Raw genomic sequence first — 23,469 nt, 5'->3', positions numbered from 1 at the left:
TGAGGACAGAGTTACTTTGGCTACTTAAAATATATTGTGGGCTAGCCTACTTTTTTTTTTTTTTTTACTTACTTCATGTTTTATTACTTTTTAAGGGCAAACAGTGTAACTGTGACTAAGATCCCTCAAAAAGCGGTATGTTAAGAATTCAGCCAAAATGTCAGATCTCTTGAAGAAATCCAAAAGAGATAAAAAGATTTCAGAAAATTGTGTTCCATTAGGCTATGTCTAAAAATTAAAAGCTAACAAGTGACTTCAAGATAATCTTAGGTCATATTCTAAGAAAATATAAAATATTAAAAAGTATCAAATTGCATAGGAAGAACAGAAATTTTTTGCAGATGACAGTATTGTCTGGAAAACCCAAGTATATAAACCCAGTAACTTTGTTTTATAAACACAGTATCAAATAGAAAAATGGAAGGAAAAAAATTCTGTTTATCAGGATAATAAAAAATAAATATTTATGCATAAACTTAACAAATAACATGCAAAATTTATGTGATAAAAGCTATAGCACTATTGAGGGGAATAAGAGAAAAAGTGAAAATGGAAATCCATGTCGTATTCTGGATAGAAAAATTCATTACAATAGTGCTGTTATTCCCTTCCCCAACCCAATTTTTACCACCCCGCCAAAACAATATGACCCCTGGATAGGGTGTGTTAGTTTCTTCTGGGGAGAGAAAAGGAAGTGATTTGACAAAATTATACTAAAATTTCTCTAGGAGAAGAAGTGTTGATACCCAATAAATTGTAAAAGCTGAGCGAGAACTAAGCTAGCAGACATGAGCACAACTGGTGAAACGGTTAAGTGCTCACTGGCAGTTATACACAGATGGGTCAACAGAAAGAATACAGATTCCAGAAACTGACCAAAATGTACACTGGGACGTTATAAAATACTACATATCCAAAAACAGGGATACATAAAATCCAGATAGCATTTTAAATTACTGGGAGAAGCATGTTTTATTAAATGGTGTTTCAGGTAACATGCTAGCTAAAGCTGGGTCCCCATTTCTCTCCATACCAAATCAATTCCAGGGGGCTCATGGATTTAGGCATACAAAATGAAACTATATAAGTACAAGAAAAAGTAACATTTTAATAACCTTAAAGTGAGACAACCTTAAATATAAAACACAAAGTCTATAAAACAATATAAAAAAATGTTAAGTACTTGGAAATTAAGCATTACTGGGTGGCAAAACAGTAAACAAACAGAACAAAGTAAAATAACATAAAGATTACAGAATAAACTGGGAAAATATCTGTCAATCCAGAGATATGGAGCTAATTTCATAACAGAGAATTCTAGGAATATGAACAATTCAGCAGAAGAAAACCGAGTAAACCAATAGGAAAATGTGTTAAGTGCAACAAACCTGACCAATAAACATATGAGAATATGTTCAACAACTCAAAATCAAGAAAATTCCAATCAATTAAAAATACCCTTTAAGTGAGGAATTTGACTGCTAGGATTTATCTTATGCAAAACTATGCCAAGATATACATTATAGAATCTTCACAGTAATACTAAGTTAAAATCATAAAGGGGACTGTTTAAATAAATTATAGTATAGCCATACAATGTGACATTATGTGGTCATGAAAGAAAAATGCAGATGTGCATAATGATATAGAAAGATGTGCGGGGCGCCTGGGTGGTTCAGTCGGTTGAGCGTCCGACTTTGGCTCAGGTCACGATCTTGCGGTCCGTGAGTTCGAGCCCCACGTCAGGCTCTGGGCTGATGGCCCAGAGCCTGGAGCCTGCTTCCAATTCTGTGTCTCCCTCTCTCTCTGCCCCTCCCCCGTTCATGCTCTGTCTCTCTCTGTCTCAAAAATAAATAAATGTTAAAAAAAATAAAAATAAAAAAAAAAAAAGAAAGATGTACAACATATACTAAATGAAGAGCAATTACATTGCTGGGAATGAATGGGGGTACTAAAAACATACATGTACACTTATTTATATATTCACAAGACATATCTGGAAGGGTTGGTGATAACACACTACACTGTAATAGCACTTATCTCTGGGCTTGAAAAGGTTAATAGTGGGGGCAGAAGTGAAACTATTATTTTTAATTTTATACACTTTTCGGTTATTTTTTGTATTTGAAAAGAAATTAGCTTAAAGGTATTATTTTCTTTTGTTCTGTATAACCAAGTTTAAATATCAAGAGTACAGGGGCACCTGGGTGGCTGAGTTAGTTAAGTGTCTGACTCTGGATTTTGGCTTAGCTCATGATCTCAAGGTTCCTGAGTTTAAGCCCCACATTGGGCTTCGTGCTTGCAGTGCGGAGCCTGCTTATGATTTTCTCATTCTCTCTCTCTCTGGCCCTCCCTTGCTCACTCTCTCTCAAAATAAACTTAAAAAAAAAAAAAAAAAAAGGTTAAAAATCAAGAGTACAAATGCTGATCTCAAGAATATCACCACTACTCTAAGTCAAGAGTCTATATGCCTCATTAATAGACCACAACCTTCAAACAGCTTAAAAGCTATGGTTTACCTCTAGGTACCTAGCTTCTATTTTAATGTTTTAAATTTGGGCATTGTAGATGAGCCTGCTTCGCAATACTTTCCACTTTTCACACCCAACTTAAATAAAATGTAACCTGTGCAAATAAGCAATTAAACCAATGTCAAACGTCACAGTAGCATCTGGTGGAAGTAAAAGCTAGAAATCCCCCCAAAAGTCACTCATGCTATGTTTTCTGGAGTTCACCAAAAACCTTAGATCCAACACTTGAAAGACAAATGGACACGATTGTCATACAGCTGCCTATTTTGAACACACACTGAACTGTGCTGTTATCAGAATGGATATATTTGAGTAAATATCAAAGATAAGTCCTTATATAGCAAAACTCCATTACAAACAGGTGAATAGAGAAGAATAGGGAACCCAGTCCCATAGAAGCATGGGAGTGAAAGAATATGATGGCTTATCAACCATCATCTTCCATCATGCTGTAAGTCTACAAACATCATGCCTTTGGTTACAATTGCCAAATTATTTCACTTTATAAGTTTTCTATATATTTAGACTTTTACTTTTCATAGCATCATTATAAATCATTTCAGAAAAAAAAAACAATTTTCAACCTAAAGCAAAGTTACTGTTCATCCAAACACGACCTTATATACACATGAAATAATGGAGAATCAGGTAAGTGTCTTACCCACCTACTCTTCAAAGCAACCTCGTGTGATTAGCTAAGATTACAGTTAAGGGACTTGCTTGGGGTCATACTGTCAGTTGCAAGAGTGGGCTCAGAAAAGTGGTTTCTTCCCTTCTAGTTCCAGTGCTTTTCACTATACCATGATGTTTCCTCTTATGGTGCCAGTCACACGTTTCCCATGATACCTCAAAAGTGTCTTCAATATCCCTGATGCTGGATGTTGCTGAAGCAGACTGCTAAAGCAGTGCAGGCAGGCTAATTTTTTTTTTTAGGTTAGTAGGGTTCAAATAGTTCAGTGTTAATATCCTGTCTTCCCCTTTCCCAAACAGATATTAGGTATCAATGTTTCTGCTGAAATAATTTGTGATACCCTTTAAAATAAATGAAGAACTACAAAACTAGGGCTAGGAATCACTATATACAGCCTTTGCATAAAGACAAAAATTTGGCTGAAATCCAATAATTAGGCTGAAGTATCAAGTACATTAGCCAGTATGTTAGACATGTTAGCCTCATTTAACACGCGGTGTAAAATAAAAAAAAAACAAATTTTGCCTTATTCATTAAAATACACATCGTTTGAGAACACAAAGGAACTGTTACATATAACTGTCAGAATTTATAGATAATTAAAATGTATGGTTACTGGTAAAAGGGTTCTTTTTGCATTAGAAGAGTATGTAGACCTTAGTTTATTAGATACAAATAAATCCAAAGTGACTGCAAACCTAGAAATACACTGATGGTAGGAACCTATAAGATAGGGGTGTCAGGTTCACCCTCTACTAACATCCACATTTCATATCAGGTAATTCCAATACTTTTGAAAAAGAAGAGACGTTGAAAATTATATTGCTAACACGTTCAAGTCGTCCAAATGCTATGAATCAGCAAAGTTCTATAACAAAAATATTTCTGAAAAGAACAAAGCAAAATATGAAAACACAGATATGGGGAATAAATCACAAACATGGAAGGCTTTAAATCCCAAACAATCTAAAGTGCTAATATTCATGGGAGATTTACTTCAGGAAATTGGATAAAGGATAAGAACACACAGTTCAGCAAAACAAAACAAAACAAATCAAAAAACCCCCAAATCTGATCAGTACCTGGCTCTTTTGGAAGACCACACAGTCTCATGGAAGTATAAATGGTTTTTGTTGTTTTTTTTAAAAGACAGAAACATGAAGGATGAGAGGAAAATGAAATTCATCTAGATGAGAAATAGTCAGAATGCTATCAGACAAGACAATCTACTGGACAACAAATAAACACCTTTATACACTGGCTAATTTGAATAGTCAGCAGATGATGGGGAAAGAGGAAAGGCCTATAAACAGATTATACTAAAAAATTAAGCTTGTTTTTAAAAACAACAAAATGTAGGTAGGTAATCGTAAATTAAAATAATAAAGGCTATCATTTCTCAATTATTTAAGAAGTAAATAGACAACTTGCTCAAAACAATCGCTATCTTTAGAGAAAAATGTGATCAAGAAGCATAACTTTCCTAGAGTTATTGGATTAAAGGTTAGAGATAAAAACTGTTTTACTAATTCACTTCAAACATGAGAGATTTCAGGGCCCTCGCCAGGAGACACAAGGCATTCAACCATGCTTCATGATAAAATGTAGTGGAAATTCATTACCTCAAAGCTCAATAATTTCATATACCTAACACAATAAATGTAACCAACAGTAAAGGAGTGTTATTTGGCCTATTCTGTGAGGCAAGTTGATGTGAAAAAAAAAAAAAAAAAAACAACTTCAAATCTCAGTGACAGTCATCAAATCTGGTAAGGAATCAGGTCTTTCTGAATCTCCCATACCTTTGTCTCCTCCCAAGCTAATGAGCTATTCTGATTGTTAATCAAAAGGGTAAATTCTGCTAACAGTTTAGACCGGGAAGGAAAGTTGAGTATAACCCCGCCAACTTAAAAATCAAATCAAGTAAACCACTACTACCTTAAGAGATATGAACTATCATCAACTGGTTCAACTCAAAGACTGGAGAAAGGACAGAATTATGCTCATGACATAATTGTGTGCATTGATAATAAAAGACCATTAAATTGGCCCTTCCAGAAGAAGGGCCAAAAATAATTTTAAGTGGATAGTTACAAGTCTCTCTAAACACATTTCCAGCAGAACCTCTACTGAGCATCATTTATTGACCCATCATGCTACACATACTTAAGAACTTATTTTAAACATTTTAACATTTCTTTCAAAATAGTATGTAATTCAGAGCAGTCCAAATCACTGAGGATTGTTTCTGTTGTTCACCAATTAATATGTGGAAATGGTTGTGATATTTTAATTACAGTATTCCATTAATGTTGAAAGGAAGAAAAAGGGTAAGATTCATTAATGCTTTTATCCTGATAAAAAGGAGGCAAATGTAAAACATAAAATTTATATAATGATGACCAAGAACTAGCATCAACCGGTATTCACCTGGAATAATGAAAATACAATGAGTTCTTACTATACACTGTACTAACAGTCACACACGTTACCTTACTTGTTTAGATCCTATCACCACCACCAAGGTTACTGTTATCTTGGTACTATGTTACCAACACCAAGGTACTGTTGTATCTTGGTGTTATGACACTAACACTACTTAACACCAATTGTTAAGTAGCAGAATTATCTCCATTTTACAGTTTGGAAATTGCGGCCAGGCAAGCAGACTAGAAGATTATAAGGCTAGTGAAAGGAAAAGCTGGAGCTGAATTCAGGTTTACTTGGCTCTAGAATCCAGGCCCTGAGCCATAAGATACTGCTATAGCTCAGATAATTTTTATTGTCAAAATGGGTTAGCCCAAAGAACTACATAGAGTCCAGCAGATACAGTGAGCTGCCATTTTAACAGCTCACTGTAATCTGGATCCAGACATCCTACAAGCTGTACCGTATCTCTTACAACGCTCCAGTGTCCTATAATACCTAGGAATCATTATCTTCTGGGATGGTTGGGTGTATCTTGTCTCTTTTGAGTCCTACAGTCTCTTAGAGCCTTGCATTTAGTAAGCAGCTCAACAGCCAACAGGAATGAGACTGTGAAGATCTGACAGGGCAGGGATGGCCTCTAACATAGCTTTTGTTTTGTCCCCAGTAACTAGAATAAAGTTCACTACGGTTGTAATCTCAGAAAAGATGAACAGCAATGTTGACTACTCTCTTCAGACCTGTAATCTTAAGATCTAGAAGAGTGTCCAATACAAAACTAGTAAGAATGTAACAAAATACTTGTAGGAGTACATGACACTGTTTCTTCTTGGTATTCATATAACCTATACTACCAGATCATCTAGCAAAAATTCAATTACACGTATACAATTATACATTTACTTTTTTGGCAATTTTAAAATTTGAAATAGCCTGCCAATTCTATACAAGTTAACTTTACAAGAAACATGCAGCCTCCTATACTTATATATTCCACCATTGGAGCTTCATGAGATCTTTAACTAAAACAACTACCTCAGACGGAAGTGCCACAAAATGCCTACTGTACATTTTTCTCCACACTGCTTCCTATAGGGTTCTTCACAGTGGTAATTTTTCACAGAAAATTTGACATTAAAATTCATTAGAGTCATCATCAAAAGTAACTGGGACATCAATTTCATTTGAATTTGTAACTAAAGACTGATAGAAAAAGTACACGGTGCTTCCTTCCATAGATGACATGAAAGTTTGTTTTTGGATGAATCAAAGTGGCCTCCAATTTAATTCTGCATGAAAATGAATTGCTTCATTTGGCAAGAGAACACCTTTCTTCCATAGGACATTTGGCCAATAAAAAATAGATTTTTCATAACTTATACCAATGTTTTCTAAGAACACTACTGTTAGAGCACACACTAAAAAAAAGTTTCAAATGAGCTTTCCTAAGCTCAACTCATGCTGAGACTCTGGGTGCTGTCCACAGTAACCAGGGGAAGCCATATGAGGTAGAGCTCTAACACAGAAGTACAGAGGTCATGTACTGAGTTCCAGGTTACAATTTAGCACCTAAGCTAAAATAAAGGCTAAATAGCTTCTAAGCTAATAACTACTGCAAAGTTGAAGCTCTATTTGCACATCTTTGGGAAGAAGAGAGACTCCAGGTAAACCTACCTGAACTTAACATTTAAGGATTTTAAAGTTAAATGTACTAAGTTTTCTATTTTAATAGTATTTATCCTTCCCTAAAAGATTGAGAAATTGAATTGGTCTCATTCAGGTTACTGAATTAAAAAAGAATCAAAAAAATAATTTTATAATTGATACAAAGAAAAAACTCAAGTGGAATCATCACCTCCAGAAAAAGATATAATTCCAAAGTCTTATTCAAAAGGTATTGTTATGTAATACTGGAAGGTTCTAAGTGGAGTGAATTACTCTTCTGGTGCAAAATAAAGTCAGTGGGACTTACTACTAAATGTTGGAAAGAACAGGCCTTCTAAAATGATGTATCAAAGACTAAGAGACCTCCGCCAAATTGATAAATGATGTATTAGAATGTATCTAGGTTAATCTCCTTTCTCATAGGATCTGCTTTAGTTGAGATGCTAAGAGCTCTAACTTGCCTAGATAACAGGATTTGGCTCTCTTCAGTTGTCTCATCCCATTCAGAAACTGGCTTCTGGACAGGAAGAGTTACAAAATGAAGAGTAAAATCCAATAAGCATCTGTCTCCTAGTTCTTGTCCACTTACTCAAAATTTCAGATGAAGCCAGGAAGAGTGTTCAGCACTACTCTGGTGATCTGACTGCCTATGGTAAGCCCTTTCTTCCAGATCAGTTGTAATTCTCCTCCAGAGGTAAAGGGAAAGACCACGTCGGCTGAAGGCAGTTATCTTCCAATTGCTATTAGGGCAGTGTTTGAGGCTAATTATAAACATCTGTAATTTCTGAAAGAAAAGAAATATACAACAAACAAAAACAGCCTCCCTTCTACAACAACTCACATAATCGCAACTATGATATTAAGGTAAGAGATGTAAGAGATTCAAAGACAACACAGATAAAGGTGTAAAATATCTGAAAAGCTTGAGTATGCTACCCTCGTGGAATAACCCAGCTGACAACATTCCTACATGTGAAGGACATAAGGATCACACACACTCATTTTAAGAGGATATTTATTTAAGGGATGGAAACTTTGTAAAAAGGTACAAACATGTTCAGTTAAAAAGAAAATAAAACTTGTAACTACAAAAAATTATAAAAATTGAGAAAAGGTTCTGCTGGCTTTTATGTATTCTAGAAATAAAGACCAGTTTTCCACATTGGGGAGTATTCCATGGATAGATCACTTTTTTAATTTTTAGAAGTTAATAATTCTGCTTATAAAAATTTATAACATAACAGAAATTTACGTATTTGGATCACTATCATGTTAATAAAAAATTTAAAAAGGAAATATATCATAAATGGTGGGGAGATAGGATAATTTTTATTTCTGTAGTTTCTGACTTTTCTTCACTGAGCATGTACTACAGTCGCGAAGTAAAAAAAAAATCTATTTTTTGAAAATTTTCTTATCAATGTTAGCTAACGATTCACAAGAGGAATTTAGCTTTATCCATGGAAGTATGGGTCTACCAATTTTTTAATTCATAGAAATCCCAAGTTCTACATTCAGAAAAATCTTTGTAGACGTATAGTTAAGCATTTTCTACTCTAAATGATAATCTAAATGATAATTTAGAAAAACACAGCATACCCAATCAAGAATTACGTGTTTAGCTAAGTCTCTATCCTTTGTTTTTCAAAAACACTGATATTGACTATACTATTTTGAACAAATATTTAAGCATCTCTAAGATTCAGAAAATGGCATAATGCAATTTAGCACGTATCTTTGTTACCATTTCATTGCTTAGAATATACATATGTAATAAAAAGCCTATATTAAAAACCAACTTTACAAAGTTATTAGACATTTAATTTAAAGCTCATTTTAGAGGTACACTATTGCTAAATAATTACTAAATAAATTCATCACACTGAGATAATGGACACGAAAATGGTCTACCGCATTAAAACTAACCAACCACAAACTGCTACATGTGAAAATTTTAAATTATTCTAACTAGCTCCCTAATAGAGACCAATTTGAAATCATGTGTTTTATTCTTCTTGGATTCAGTACTTTCGATAATGTTTTACATAGTACTGTTTATACTCACTGCACTTCATGAATTCAAACATTCATCCACTGAAATTAAAGATTAAATTAACAATCTAAACATTTTTAATCTCCATTTATCTCAAAGGTGCAGGGATAAATTAAAATTGACATTCTTTTTACATACCCATCACAATTACTTGCTATAAATGAATAATTTATGTATCTTATTTAGACCCCATAAGACCTTTAATGTTTTTTGACCATTATAAATTAATAATAAATTATACTTTTGCAAGGAAATCTACAAAACAAAACCAAAGGCTTGAAGGGGTGGTAGAAAAGTACTCAGTAACACTTTTGTTTGTCTCTGGTCCTCCTCCCATTACTATAGGAGAGTATGATGCAAAATTTCACCACAGGGGTTAAATCAGACCAACTATTACAGCAGCTATTGTTCTTCAGGATACATGACCTTGGGATGTAAATACAGTATCATGTATTTCATGTTGAATATTGATGTCCTAGTCACAAATTACAATGGCTCTATTTGCAAATTTTAATAGCATCACTTTAAAATCAACACTTAACACTGATATGTTTTGAACAATTTCAAAATGTAAAATTTATAAAATCCAGATTATTTTAAATATGGAAACAAAGTGAAATTTATTTTTTTTATAAGGAATATTGGCAGCAATATTATTCTGGATTTACATTTGTTATATCCAATTCATCTTACTTCACTTATAAGCTGCTCTTATAAATTTATCCACGGTAAAGATGTCCACAATTTCAGGATTTTTATGAGTTTTTCTTCCTGCCAGTTTTCAATGTTACTCAAGTGTCAAGTAAATACAAAGGCAAAGAGAGAATGAGTGATGACTCCCTTAGAGATGATAGAAGAACCCCTCCTTTCCTTTTTCTATACATAAGCAGTGATCAAATAGAAATTTAGAATATAAATAAAGGATATGGAAAGGTGTGGTACGACTTAATCTTTCAGATGTAGCTTTCTACACTTTCTCATTATAAAATACTTCCATTTTAAAATTCTAATTAATTATAAAGCCTCTAATAAGCATCTCATAAAAGTGCCAAAGTTGAACTTATTTTCTATATATTTGGTGAGGAGTAAGAAGATATTTTTGTTCATGTCCTATATTTCCAACATGAACACACTGGTGTAAAGTAACAGAGGAATCTTCAATCTTGAATTTTTCTGTAATAAAAAGCAACTTTTTTTTTTACTGGAAAAATAGTATTGGTGGTCAAAGCAGCTTGAAAAGATTTTTCCCTGGGCATGAAAACAGAAAGAACAAGGGCAGTTATTCTGTTAAGAACATATTTCACTTCTAAGTATTAAAAATTTAAGAATGCTAAATCCTTAAGACTACATGAACTACATGACAGCTTATTAGTTACTAGAATATGGTTTTAAATCATTGCGCTGTTTAAGGGATCTTAAATAAATGTAACCCCGTCTACAATTTCCTTTTCATTAAAATGGCAAGGCGATGCTGAAATATCCAGAACTTTTCCCGATAAATTCTTACGAACCTTTATGAAACCTATACCATAGGATTAAGTGTCACAGACCAACCACAGGAAAGTCAGTAAATGCCTTGTAATCAAGAAGTTCAGTAGTTTTCCCATTTAGAAAGGCCCTGTGCCTCGCTGAAGTGTAAAAAGTCAATGAAGACATTTCCAGGCCTTTCCTAAGACATACGCAATACATAATAATAGGTTGTGCTCTTTCTAGCTCCTTGTAGAAGGAGGTTTTGTTTGATTTTAGCCAGGGGTGAGAGACCAATGGCGATAAGATGGATTTACACTGTCTCTGATACAAGTCATGACTATTTTAATGGTCACTGTTCTCATGTATTTACTCATCCAAAAAGAGAAGAATACTATTTTGGTGAAACCAATAATTAAATTATTTGGCACTCACATATTTCTTAGTCCTAGTATATACAACCTTGATTTCTATTTAATTTAAATGAATGCTAGGCAGGTAGAAATTTCAAAAGACCTTATCATTTTTTAGCTTCTTTTTTTGTAAGCTCAATACTAAATAATTAAACTAGTCATGTTCTAAGAAATAGAACAATGATTTATAGAACTAAAATCTTGGTAAACTTAAGAATCAGAAGAGATTCAGAAATGATGAGTTGAATCAATTAAACCAAAAGTTGATTAAGCAATTATTTACTACAATCCAATTAATATAAGCTCAATATAAACTGATTAACATAAGTCAAGGTAAATGTTTCTCTGTTGATCCAAAAACACAGCAGTCGTAGGGATTACCATTTAACTAAAAAAGAATTAGAAGAGAGAGACAGGCAAACCGAGAAACAGACTCTTAACTATAGAGAACAAACTGATGGTTTACCAGAGGGGCGGTAGGTGGGGGGATGGGTGAAATAGGTGATGGGGAGTAAGGAGTGCACTTGTCCTGATAAGCACTGGGTAGTATAAAGAACTGGTGAATCACTATATTGTACACCTGAAACTAATACTATACTGTATGTTAATGAACTGGAATTGAAATAAAAACTAAAAAAAAATATATTACTACTAGTCATTCACCTTTAGACGATTTCTTTTGTACATCTAACTGAATAGTGAATTAGGACAAGATAGGGGCGCCTGGGTGGCTCAGTCAGTTAAGCATCTAATTCAGGCCACGATCTCAGTTTGGGAGTTTGAGCTCCACATCAGGCTCTCTGCTGTCAGCGAGGAGCCCGCTTGAGATCTTCCGTCTACCTCTCTCCACCCCTTCCCACTTATTCACACGTAGGCGTGCTCGCTTTCTCTCTTGGAAAAAAAAAAATTAAAAAAAAATGGGACAAAATCGTTCAAGTTGAAAATTAAAAAAAAACAAACTATAAAAATACTATAAAAATTCTTCTAATATCCTGAATTAATCTGTAATATTTTATAATAGGGATATAGCATATGGATATTTAGGTTAACAAGTAAATATAATGGCTATAAAACCAACTTTGTTCCTTCTTTCACAAAAATATATATATAATGAAATAAAAAGTGAACCAAAGAACATTATTTTTCATTCTAAGACTACACATTATGTCACCACCTAACCTTCCATGACAAATCATGAATGTTCCTTATGAGAGTGGTACAACCTATATGATTTTGGAATAGAACAACACATTCATATTTAAGTTACATAAGTTTATTATTATTAAAAGAAATTTGACAAAAATACTTTTCAAATGCTAAATATAAAATATTGACTTGGTGTTCCTATTATTTTTCTTTTACACAATGGAATTATAGCCCAGAAAATTTACAGAGAATATTAAAAATGGCATTTTGCTAATAAGCAGATAATTTAAAAGAAAACTAGTGAACATTAAAGAAATATTTAAGTCTACCTTTAAATCGTAAAGACAAACTCTGCATTTTATAAAGCCACAAAACATATACAAGCAAATGGTAGAAAATATGCCCCACTTTGGATGTAAAATACATTTTTCTGTGCTTAATAATGCAATTACTTTGCTTTCTGAAAATGTGTAAAAACACATTTTCAAAGGAAAAAAGTATTTTCACTCCTTACAAATGGATATATAGGCATTAGGGTAGCAGTCATACAAAACATGTTAATGAAACATTCCAAATAAAATGACAAAGAACACACGAATTTAACATTTCAGATCTGACTCATCATCATCATCATCATCATCATCATCATCACTACTGCTACTGTGAGTCATGATCCACTCCCTGTAGACCTGAATTTTCTGTAAGCATGGTAAAGGAAAAAAGAAGCACAAAGGTTAGTCAGGCATGGCAAAATGCTTGCAAACATGTAAAATTGTGAAATGTTCGAGTTAGAATAATTTTGAAGCAGACTTTTCAGATGAGTAGGGCAGTAATTATGGATATATTCCATAACTTAAGAGACCAAAGACTAAGAAGTTCCACTGGTTGGTACACTCAATGGGTAAAATAATTCGGTAATACCACTAAGGTATTTCGTGAATATATTAGAATTGTTATCCTATTTCTCTAGCAGGTAACTTGAATTGACTACCAGGAAGCACTATAATATGGCACTTCTTTCTAGATGCAAAGGCATACAGAGTATATTTTATATTTAATGATATTTTGATCCATATAATTTAGTGAACACAGAGTACCTTTTTTTGGAGAATTAGAAAAAGAAAAATGAGAAGCATTTCAAATATTAAACATTTTCGAAGGGCACCACTGTCAAGTCACTTAGATGAAATCTTGGCAGATGAGATCTTAAATCCTGTTTCTAGGTCATCTACTTTTTTTCTATATACTGCCATTCATGGATTTTAAACTGTTTGCTAATAACAGACTTGTGATTAAAAAAGCACCATTACCACCAAACCAACAACCTACTTCTTACACCTGTAAGAGGTAATGCTAACCAAAAACATCCTAAGGCCTCTGGTGAATTCCTACAGGTATTCCAGCTACTACTGTATTTATGCTCTTGCTGAAAAACAAGTAAAATGGCTGACAAGGATTGTGAGGGTTTAGTCCTTTAAATAGCTCTTTTAGCAATTAACACTAAGACTGGCCTACTAAAAACAATATGCACCTTTAAAAACACACAGTCAAGAGTCCTGACCTTTAAATCCCAAAATTTAAAGCTTCAGTTAACAATTAATGAATGTATAAAATACATTTACTTGTCACTAAAATCAAGTTATCAGCTGTGAGAAATTTTTGGTATCTCATGTCTCTCTCCTTTTGTTATAATCTATTCCCTGATAATGAGGATGTATTTCTAAATTCTCCTCACTACTCACACTTCCTTCTTACTAAATGTATTAAAAATTTCTCAAGAAATATTTTTAGTTTTTCAATAGGTGATGACTAGGCACTCCAATAAAATGTTAGTAGTATGTTATTAACATAAGTTACTAATGTAAGGAACACGTTACTTCCCGAACAAGGGAAGGCAGCAACTGAATAGAAGTATATTTTTCAAATGTATTAACCGTAGGTGACTTCTGCACCGTTTGCATCTTCCAAAGAATGATACACTGTCATTGCAGAGATTGTACGAAATGCCTTTTAGAGCACAACGTCTCACTAGATTGCCAGTTCTACCCCATATGCAATTATTTTGAGGCTTTAAAAACATTTTAAATACAGTATCACTTTATTAAATAATACACATTAGCTCAATGGTCATGTTTTACTATATTAGATGGAAGCACATTTTATTCAAAGTGATATTCTCTACATGTAGTGGGTAAAATACTGAAGTTTTAAATATTTACCATGGTCATTTTAAACATGAAAATATTTAAAATATCAAGGCTATAAAGGAAGCACCATATCCCTACAGGTTATTATTACTACGAATATTTTCAAGTCTATTTAACATAACGACTCCTGGTTTGTTTTCCAACAAGTGCTTTACTTTAGGACTCCACATCTAAACCACAGATGAAGTAACTTGAAATGGTATAACCTATTACGTATGCTACCTACACCATAATCCAAATTTTAAAAAGGACAATTTTCAAAGTAAGAAAAGTATCTAAACTGGTAAAATATTCTACCTTCAAATGGTCTACTGTTTCAAAAGCCAATTTTCCTTTCTAAAAGATGTTGGCTTTCATGTGAACTGCTTATCAGATTCCACAGGTTTTAAATAGACTACACAAGCATAAGGCAGGAAGAAGGTCATGGCCACTTGAATATTTTCCAAAGAAAAGCCTAAGAAACCCAAGAATTCACAATAGCAGTGGAACTGATTTTTCCCTTATCAGTGCCCAAGTGGACAGGAGAATTGTATTAAAGCTACCAGCTTGATATGCAGAGGGAGTCCCCTACGCAGAAATGGTCTAACTGGTTAAGTAAGTACCACCAGTTATGAGGGTACAAAAGGCATGATGGTTTGCAACAAATCTAGCAAATCCAGTACAGAACTAAGAATACCCTATAACGAGATCAGATTCACTAAAATCCTATACAAAAAGTTACCAATACGAAAGCTTTTCTTTGTATTCAAAATATTGAAACAGCTGTACGTAGTTTGTAAATTTTAAGACTAAAATCTACTGCTGGCTTTCACTTGCAAAGTCATGCATTAACTGTTTTCATATCAAACTTTTTGATGCCTGTAAAAAAGAAAAAAAAATCTTATAGTAAATAAACGTACATTAAAACCTAAGTAAACATAAAAAACTTCTAAACAGAATTAAGCAAAACATCTAAAGCCCAAATAATCTAATATATATTGGAATCATTATATAGATACTTGTAATAAAGCAAACTTGACTAAATTAATCTTAGTGTGTAAGATACTTCTTCACCCACCTGTAACATTTGGTTGCCAGTCCCATCCCTCAACCTGTAAGGTCTGATAACTCCATCCTCATTAAAGAATCGAGGGGGTCGCAGGCTCTCCACTTCATCAGAACTCTCTGTAGCTCTACAGGGAAGAACATATAGCTTGAGTATAAAAACTATTCAAATACTCTTATGTACAATTTAAAATGCAACTACTGAAAAGAATGTTCTTTTGGATAAGACTCTTACATCACTCCTCTATTTTAAAATTTGTCTTTATGACACCAATAAATTTAAGTTCTCTAGAAAAATATAGACTTGAAAAGAAGTTTGTTTACTGATTGTCTTGGACTTTCTTTGTACACAATAATCAGAGAATCAGCAAATGATGAGTACTGCTTTTTTCTTTTTTTCTCTGCTTTAAGGCTTTTAACTTCTTTTTCTTTTCCTACAATACTGTTTGGTTCCTCCAATACAATGCTAAGTATAAGAGGGGACTGTAGGCAACCTTGTCTCATTCTTAGCTTTAAAGGGAAAGCTTCTACTGAGTTTTCCATGAGGAACCAATATTAACAATAATTTTTTTTTTTTAACGTTTATTTATTTTTGAGAGAGAGAGAGACAGAGCATGAATGGGGGAGGGTCAGAGAGAGAGGGAGACATAGAATCTGAAACAGGCTCCAGGCTCTCAGTGATCAGCACAGAGCCCGACGCGGAGCTTGAACTCACGGACCGTAGGATCATGACCTGAGCCGAAGTCGGACGCTTAACCGACTGAGCCACCCAGGCGCCCCAATAATTTTCTTTTTTAAAGGCACCTTTTGCCAAGCCAAGGAAGTTCATTTCCACTCTTAGCATATAGTTCCTGTTATTGTTTTGGAAAATTTTGAATGGGCAATGAATTTTAATTAAGAAATTCCTGTCCGGTCATTGCTGTGACCTTTGGTTAATCTCCTTCAATCTATTATTGCTATAAGTCAAATTACATGTATGTTGTTTAATGTTCAAATACCCTAACATATTCCTACTTGGGCTGATATGCATTGCTTGAAATACATAAATACTTTGCTGAATCTGGTCCTGTAATAATTTAACATTTTTAACTGCATGGAACTACATGAGAATGGTCCATCTGTTTGTTCACTCATTCAACAAACATTCAGAGATTCAATAAATATTAAGAACTTACTCCATAACGTACCCATATATATATAACACATACCATGGGGTAAATTCATCAGTTAAAAAGCAGACTGGCAGAATGGATAAAAAAAAGTTGATCCAACTAAATGCTGTCCAAAAAAGATTCACTTTAGAATCACAGACACAAATAAGTTGAAAATAAAAGGATGGAAAAAGATATACCATGTAAACAGTAACTAAAAGAGAGGTGGAATAACCGTATTAAGATCAGAAAATAATTAAACTTTAAACAAAAAATTCTCAGATACAAAGAACATTTTACAAGAAAAGGGTTAATACATCAAGAAGATATAAAAATTTTAAACATATAAGTACTTAACAAGAGTTCTCAAATACATGAAGCAAAAACTGGCAGAACTAAAAAGAGGAAAAGATCTACAATTATAGTTATTTTTGTATCCTACTTTCAGTAGTGAGTATCATATAGACAAAAGATCAGCAAGGGAATAGAAGATATGAATAACACTATAATCTAACTAGACCTAACAGGCATCTATACAGAGAACACTTAATTCAACAATAGCAAACTACATATTCTTCTCAAGCACACACACAATACTTTCCGGGACAGACTACGTTTTAGGCCATAAAACACATCTCAGTAAATATAAAAGTTATACTAAAACTTGTAAAGTATGTTTTTTTCTGGCCACACAGAATAAAATTAGAAATCTATGAGAGAAGGAAATTTGAGAAATTCACAAATTTGTGGAAATTAAACAGCAGAAGCCTAAATAATTCAAGGTCCAAGAAAAGTAACAAAGGAAAGTAATTACTTTGAGACAATTGAAAACAAAAACACAACAAACCAAAACTTGTGGAATGTAGTGAAGACACTGCTCAGAAAGTAATTTATACTGTGAGTGCCCAACACTTAAAAAGAAGAAAGATCCCAAATCAATCATCTAACTTTACACCTTGAGAAACTAGAAAAAGAAGAGCAAACTAAACCCAAAGCTAGCAGAATGTGGAAGGAAATAAGAAAAATTAGGGCAGAAAAAAAAATTAGAGGAAAGAAAAATAAAATAGAAAAACAATGGAGGGAGTCAATAAACCAAAAATTGGTTCTTTGGTAAAGTCAACAAAAATGACAAACCATCAGACACACAAAGAAAAAAAGAGAGGGAACTTAAAATGACTGGAAAGAACAGACAATATGATTAAGACTTAAAGAGACTGAATGAGTAATCAAAAAATTTACCAGAAATAAAGGTCAAATCCAAATGGCCTCACTGGTGAATTTTATCAAATGTTTAAAGAAAAATTAATGTAATTCTTCCACAAACTCATCTCAAAAAATGAAGAGAAGGGAATACTTCCTAATTATTCTAGGAAGACAGTACTCCCCTAATAACAAAACCAGGCAAAGACATGACAAAAAACAGGCCAATGTCCCCTGTAAATACATACGCAAAAGAACTCAGATAAAATTTTAGCAAACTAAATCTAGCAGCTCATAAAAAGGATTATACATCATGACCAAGTGGGATTTATTCCAGCTATGCAATGTTGGTTCAACGTATGAAAATCAATTAATGTAATACACTATATTAATAAAACAAAGAAAAAAAACAATGTCAATTTAATTAATATTAGAAAAGCATTTGACAAAACCCAACATCCTTTCATGATAAAGGCACTCAAACTCAAAATAGAAAGGAACTTCTTCAACCTGATAAAGAGTATCTACAAAAAAGCCATGGCTCATATCATAGTTAATGGTGAAAGACTGAAAGCTCCTCTCTAAAATCAGGAGTAAGACAGGCATGACTGGTCTTGGTAATTCAACACTGTACTAGAGTTTTAGCCAAGGTAATTAAGCAAGAAGAAGAAACAAATGGCATTCAGATTGGAAGGAAAAACTAAAACAACTTTTTATTTATTTTTAAAAAATATTTTTTTTGGGGGGTGAGGGGTAGAGAGAGAGGGCGATACAGAATCTGAAGCAGGCTCCATGCTCAACTGACTGAGCCACCCAGGCGCCCCATACTACTTTTATTTCTAGATGGCATGATTTTATATATACGAAACCATAAATAATCCAACTATTAGGGGCGCCTGGGTGGCTCAGTGGGTTAAACGTCTGACTTCAGCTCAGACAGTGATGTCATGGTTTGTGAGTTCTAGCCCTGCATAGGGCTCTGCGTTGACAATGCAGAGCCTGCCTGGGATTCTCTCTCTCTCTCTCTCTCTCTCCCACTCTCTCTCTCAAAATAAATAAATAAACTTAAAAAAAAAAAAGAATCCAACTATTAGGGCTAACAAACAAGTTTCATAAGGTTGCAGAATAAAAGCTCAATATACAAAAACTAGTATTTCTATATACTAGCAATACACAATCCAAAAATGAAATTAAAACATAATAGCATCAAAAAGAATGTAATACTTATGAATGAATTTACGAAAAGACACAGATATTGAAAACTACAAAACATCATTGAAAAAAAAATTAAAGACCGAAATTAATGGAAAGACATCCATTTTCATAGATTGGGGAGACTTAATATTGTTAAGATGGCAATAATCTCCGAACTGATCTTGGTTCAACACAATCACTATTCAAAATTCCAGCTATCCTTTTTTGCAGAAATTAACCATATGCTAACTGAAGTGACTCAGAATATCTAAATATCTTGAAAAAGAGGAACAAAGTCAGAAGACTCATACTTACTGATTTCAAAGCTTACTTCACAGCTACAGCAATGCAGTGTGTTACTGCATTAAGGATATACATACAGATCAATGGGACAGAACTGAGAGTCTAGAAATAAACTCAAATTTATAGTCAATTGATATTGGACAAGAGCTTCAAGACCATTCAGTAGGGAAAATGTAGTCCTTTCAAACAAATGGCGTTGGGACAACTAGATTTGCACATGCAAAAGAATAAATATGGATCCAAACTCTCATCACATACAAAAATTTAAAAAGTTTTTTAAATGTTTTTTTATTTATTTTTGAAGGAGAGAGAGACACAGCATGAGCAGGGGAGGAGCAGAGACAGAGAGAGGGAGGCAGGCTCCAGGCTCCGAGCAGTCAGCAAATAGCCCGATGCGGGGCTCGAACCCACAAACTGTGAGATCATGACCTGAGCCGAAGTCGGACGCTCAACCGACTGAGCCACCCAGGTGCCCCATCACATACGAAAATTTAAAAATTAAAATGAATCAAAGACCTGAACTTAAGAGGTAAAACTGTAACTCTGCTAGAAGAAAATATGGGTGTAAATCTTCATGACCTTGGACTAAGTAATGCTTTCTCAGGTATGAGAGCAAAAGCACAGCAACCCAAGAACATACAGATAAATCAGACTTCATCAAAAAGCACCAGCAGAAAAGATAAAATACATAAATAGGAGAAAATGTGGTCTAGTTTCCAGAATATATAAAGAACTCTTACAGTTCAACAGTAAAAAGATAATCAGCTCAATTAAAAAATGTAAAAGATATTTTACATGAATAGACATTTCTCCAGGAAAGATATACAAATGGCAAATAAGCAAAATGATATGAATGTTCTATATCATTAAGAAATAGCAATCAAAACCACAATGAGATATTACTTTACACCCAATAGATTAGCTATTTAAAAAAAGCAAAATGGAAAATAACTAGTGTTAGAGAGGATATGGAGATATTAGAAACTTCTTCACTGTTGATGGGGATATAAAATAGTATAGCTGCTGTGGAAAACAGTTTGGTAATTAATTCAGTAAGTTAAACACAGAGGTTATCAAACTGACCAAGCAATTCCATTTCTAAAGAAAAACTCAAGAGAACTCAAAGCATATATCCACATGAAAACTTTCATGTTTTCAGCAGCACTGTTTGCAACAGAGTAAAAACAACCTAATTACCCATCAGCTAAGAAACAGATAACCAAAGGGAGTCTATCCATACAATGGCATATTTACTCATAAAAAGAAACGAAGGTCTCATTTATGCTACATGGATGAACCTTGAAACATCGTAATTTTAAGTGAAAGAATCCAGGCACACAGAGGCTACACACCGTATGACTCCATTTATATGAAATGTCCAGAAAGTGTAAATTTACTGACAGAAAGTAGAATAGTTGCCATTGGCTGAGAGGAAAGAGACATGATAACTGTTGACAAGTGCAGGGTTTTCTTTGGGGTGATTGAAAATGTTCTGGAAATAGTGCTGATAGTTGTACAACCTTGTGAATGCTAAAAGCTACCAAATGCATACTTTAAAACGGCAATTTCTTACAGTATGTGAATTATATCTCACTTTTAAATAGACTGTATTTGGGTATTTAAAGTGGTATTAAAGATTTTGGGGGTCCATGGGAGGAGGTAGATGGAGTTAGGAAAGGGCAACAGAAGTATTTGTGTGGTGAACTACTTACTACCCTGACTAATGGTGGATACATGAACATAACACAGGTGATGAAACTGAATGGGATGAGGGCACAAAGAAGCAAGTGAGTCCAAGTCACGGTGGGAAATCTGAATAAAGTTGATGGATCGTATCAACATCGATATCCTGGCTGTGATGCTGTACTATGGTTATGTAAAATGTTACTATTCTGAAATCTAGGAAAACGTGTAGTGGTCTGGATGGTGGTTCTCAAAGAAATCATGCTAGATCCCTGAACTTCTGAATGCCATTTTACAGGGTCAAGTCTATGAGGATGAGGTGAATTTAAGGACTCTGAGATGAGGCGGTAGTCCTGGATTATCTGGGTGGGACATGTGTCATCACAGAAGAGACCCAGGGGGAGAGTAAGCATACAGAGGAGGAGGTGATACAAAGATGAAGGCAGAGGTTGGACTGATGTGGTCACAAGTCAAGAAATGCCTGTGGCCACCAGGAGGAAGAGGGAAGGTGCAAATTCTACCTTCCAGAGGGACTGCAGCCTTGCTGGCACTTAGTTCTCACTTCTGGCCTCCAGACCTATAAGAGGATGAATGTTTAGCATTTAGGTCACCAAGGTCGTGGTCATTTGTTACAGCAGCCAGAGTAAACACAGTACAGTGTACAAACAAGGGATCTCTCCACGTTATTTCCCACAATTGAACGTGACTCCACAGTTATCTCAATTAAAAAACAAAAACAAAACAAAACTCCCACAGGTCAAGCCATGTTTTAAGTCATGTGGAAATAGACAAGAGCCACTGCATTCATAGAACTTACGTTCTACCAGGAGAGACAAGCAAGGTAAAATTTATAGCGTATTTAGTGATGAAAAGAGCTAAAGGGGGCGGGGGAATCAAGGAAGGAAGAGATATATGATGTATCTGAGGGCAGAATAGGGGACAAAATGAAACTTTAGGGTGGCCATGGCAAGGCCTCACTCACTGGGAAAGTGTTGAATAAAGGAAGCAACCATGTAACAGAAGAAAGAGTATTCTAAGCAAAGGTTAAGGAGGGGGTACCACACCTCCACTGTAAGTTCCACACCAGTTTTTAGAACAAATTTTTAATACTCTTACATGATGTTGAATGGGGAAGTGAGGATTTCCCTTTCCTCTTAAACAACAGTACAGCTGGGATTGTCTGTGTCTTAGCTTTCGGAACACCGCCCTCTCGATTATCCCCCATACTTTAAGGGCCATTCCTTTCCAGACTCCTTTGCTGGGTCCTCCTTATTTTTCCCAACTTCTCAGTGTTGGTATATCTAAAGCCAAGTCCTTGGATCTATTTTTTTCCTCGTTTCTATTCTCATTCCCTAGGTGATCTCATAAAATTGCACAGCTTGAAACACCCATTACAGGCTCACACATTTCAAATTTTTAACTCCAGCTTGCACCTTTCTCTTGAACTTCAGACTCTAATACTCTGCAGCTACTTGATGTCCCCATCTGGATGTCTAAGAGATAGTTTAGACTTAATGTATTCAAACAAAACTTCTAATTCCCCCCTCCCCTAAGTGTAATGACAATACGGTATTTCCATCATTTCAGAAAAAAACTTTCGAATTATCCACAATGATTCTCTTTAATGGCCGACATCCAATCCTTTATGTAATCCTGTTGTCACTACGTTCAAAATACACGTAGAACATGATTCCTTCGTACGAACTTCTAGCCTATCCAGGTCTCACCACCACCACCTCACATCTGGATTACTGCAAAGGCCTCCTAAGTGTTCCACTGCGTCCCCCTGCAATTTACTGTCGATATATATAGATATATATATATATATATAGCAGCCAGCTCACATCATTTTTCTTGGCCAAAACCATCCAATGATTTCTTATATCAAGAAAAAGCCAAAGTCCTTACAGTGGCTTACCAACCCCATATGATCGGAACCCCTAGGCATTCTCTAATATCATCTTTTCCAACTCTCTCCTTGGATTCACTCTACTCTGAGCACACTGGTCTTGCTACTTCTCAAGCCAAGCATACTGCTGGCATCGGGGCTTCTTACTGGCAGTTCCTACTGCCTGGCACCTTCTCACATGGCTCACTCCCTTACTTCTTCAGTCTTTCCTCAAATTTAATCTTACCAGGGAAACTTCCCTGAATACCTTACTTACATTTAAGATGGCAACTTTCCTCCCTACCACTTGGGATGCTCTTATCTCTTTCACGGTTTTATTTTTTCCTCAAAGAATTTTTCACCATTTAGCATACTGTATATTCATCATATACATATATATTATCGT

General features: G+C 34.4%; 1 protein-coding gene across 8 annotated transcripts in view; it reads right to left on the bottom strand.

Annotated features, from left to right (window-relative positions):
- The window catches only part of VPS13A (vacuolar protein sorting 13 homolog A), a 253,659-nt gene that overhangs the window by 7,537 nt on the left and 222,653 nt on the right, over positions 1–23,469 (bottom strand). For 5 of the 8 annotated variants that reach the window (XM_060610020.3, XM_081790877.1, XM_081790876.1 and 2 more), the window contains one exon: positions 15,658–15,772. In XM_060610020.3, the coding sequence (XP_060466003.3) occupies positions 15,658–15,772 (115 nt within the window). Of the gene's footprint in view, positions 1–12,869; positions 13,092–14,520; positions 15,459–15,657; positions 15,773–23,469 lie in introns of those variants that run through there. The other 3 variants (XR_014135928.1, XM_081790878.1, XM_081790879.1) reach the window with 3 other exon arrangements.

This window comes from Panthera onca, chromosome D4 (assembly GCF_046562875.1).
Source record: "Panthera onca isolate mPanOnc1 chromosome D4, mPanOnc1 haplotype 2, whole genome shotgun sequence".
In the NCBI taxonomy this organism is placed as follows: domain Eukaryota; kingdom Metazoa; phylum Chordata; class Mammalia; order Carnivora; family Felidae; genus Panthera; species Panthera onca.
Note: the sequence above shows the minus strand (reverse complement) of the source record. Positions and strands in the feature narration are given on the sequence as shown.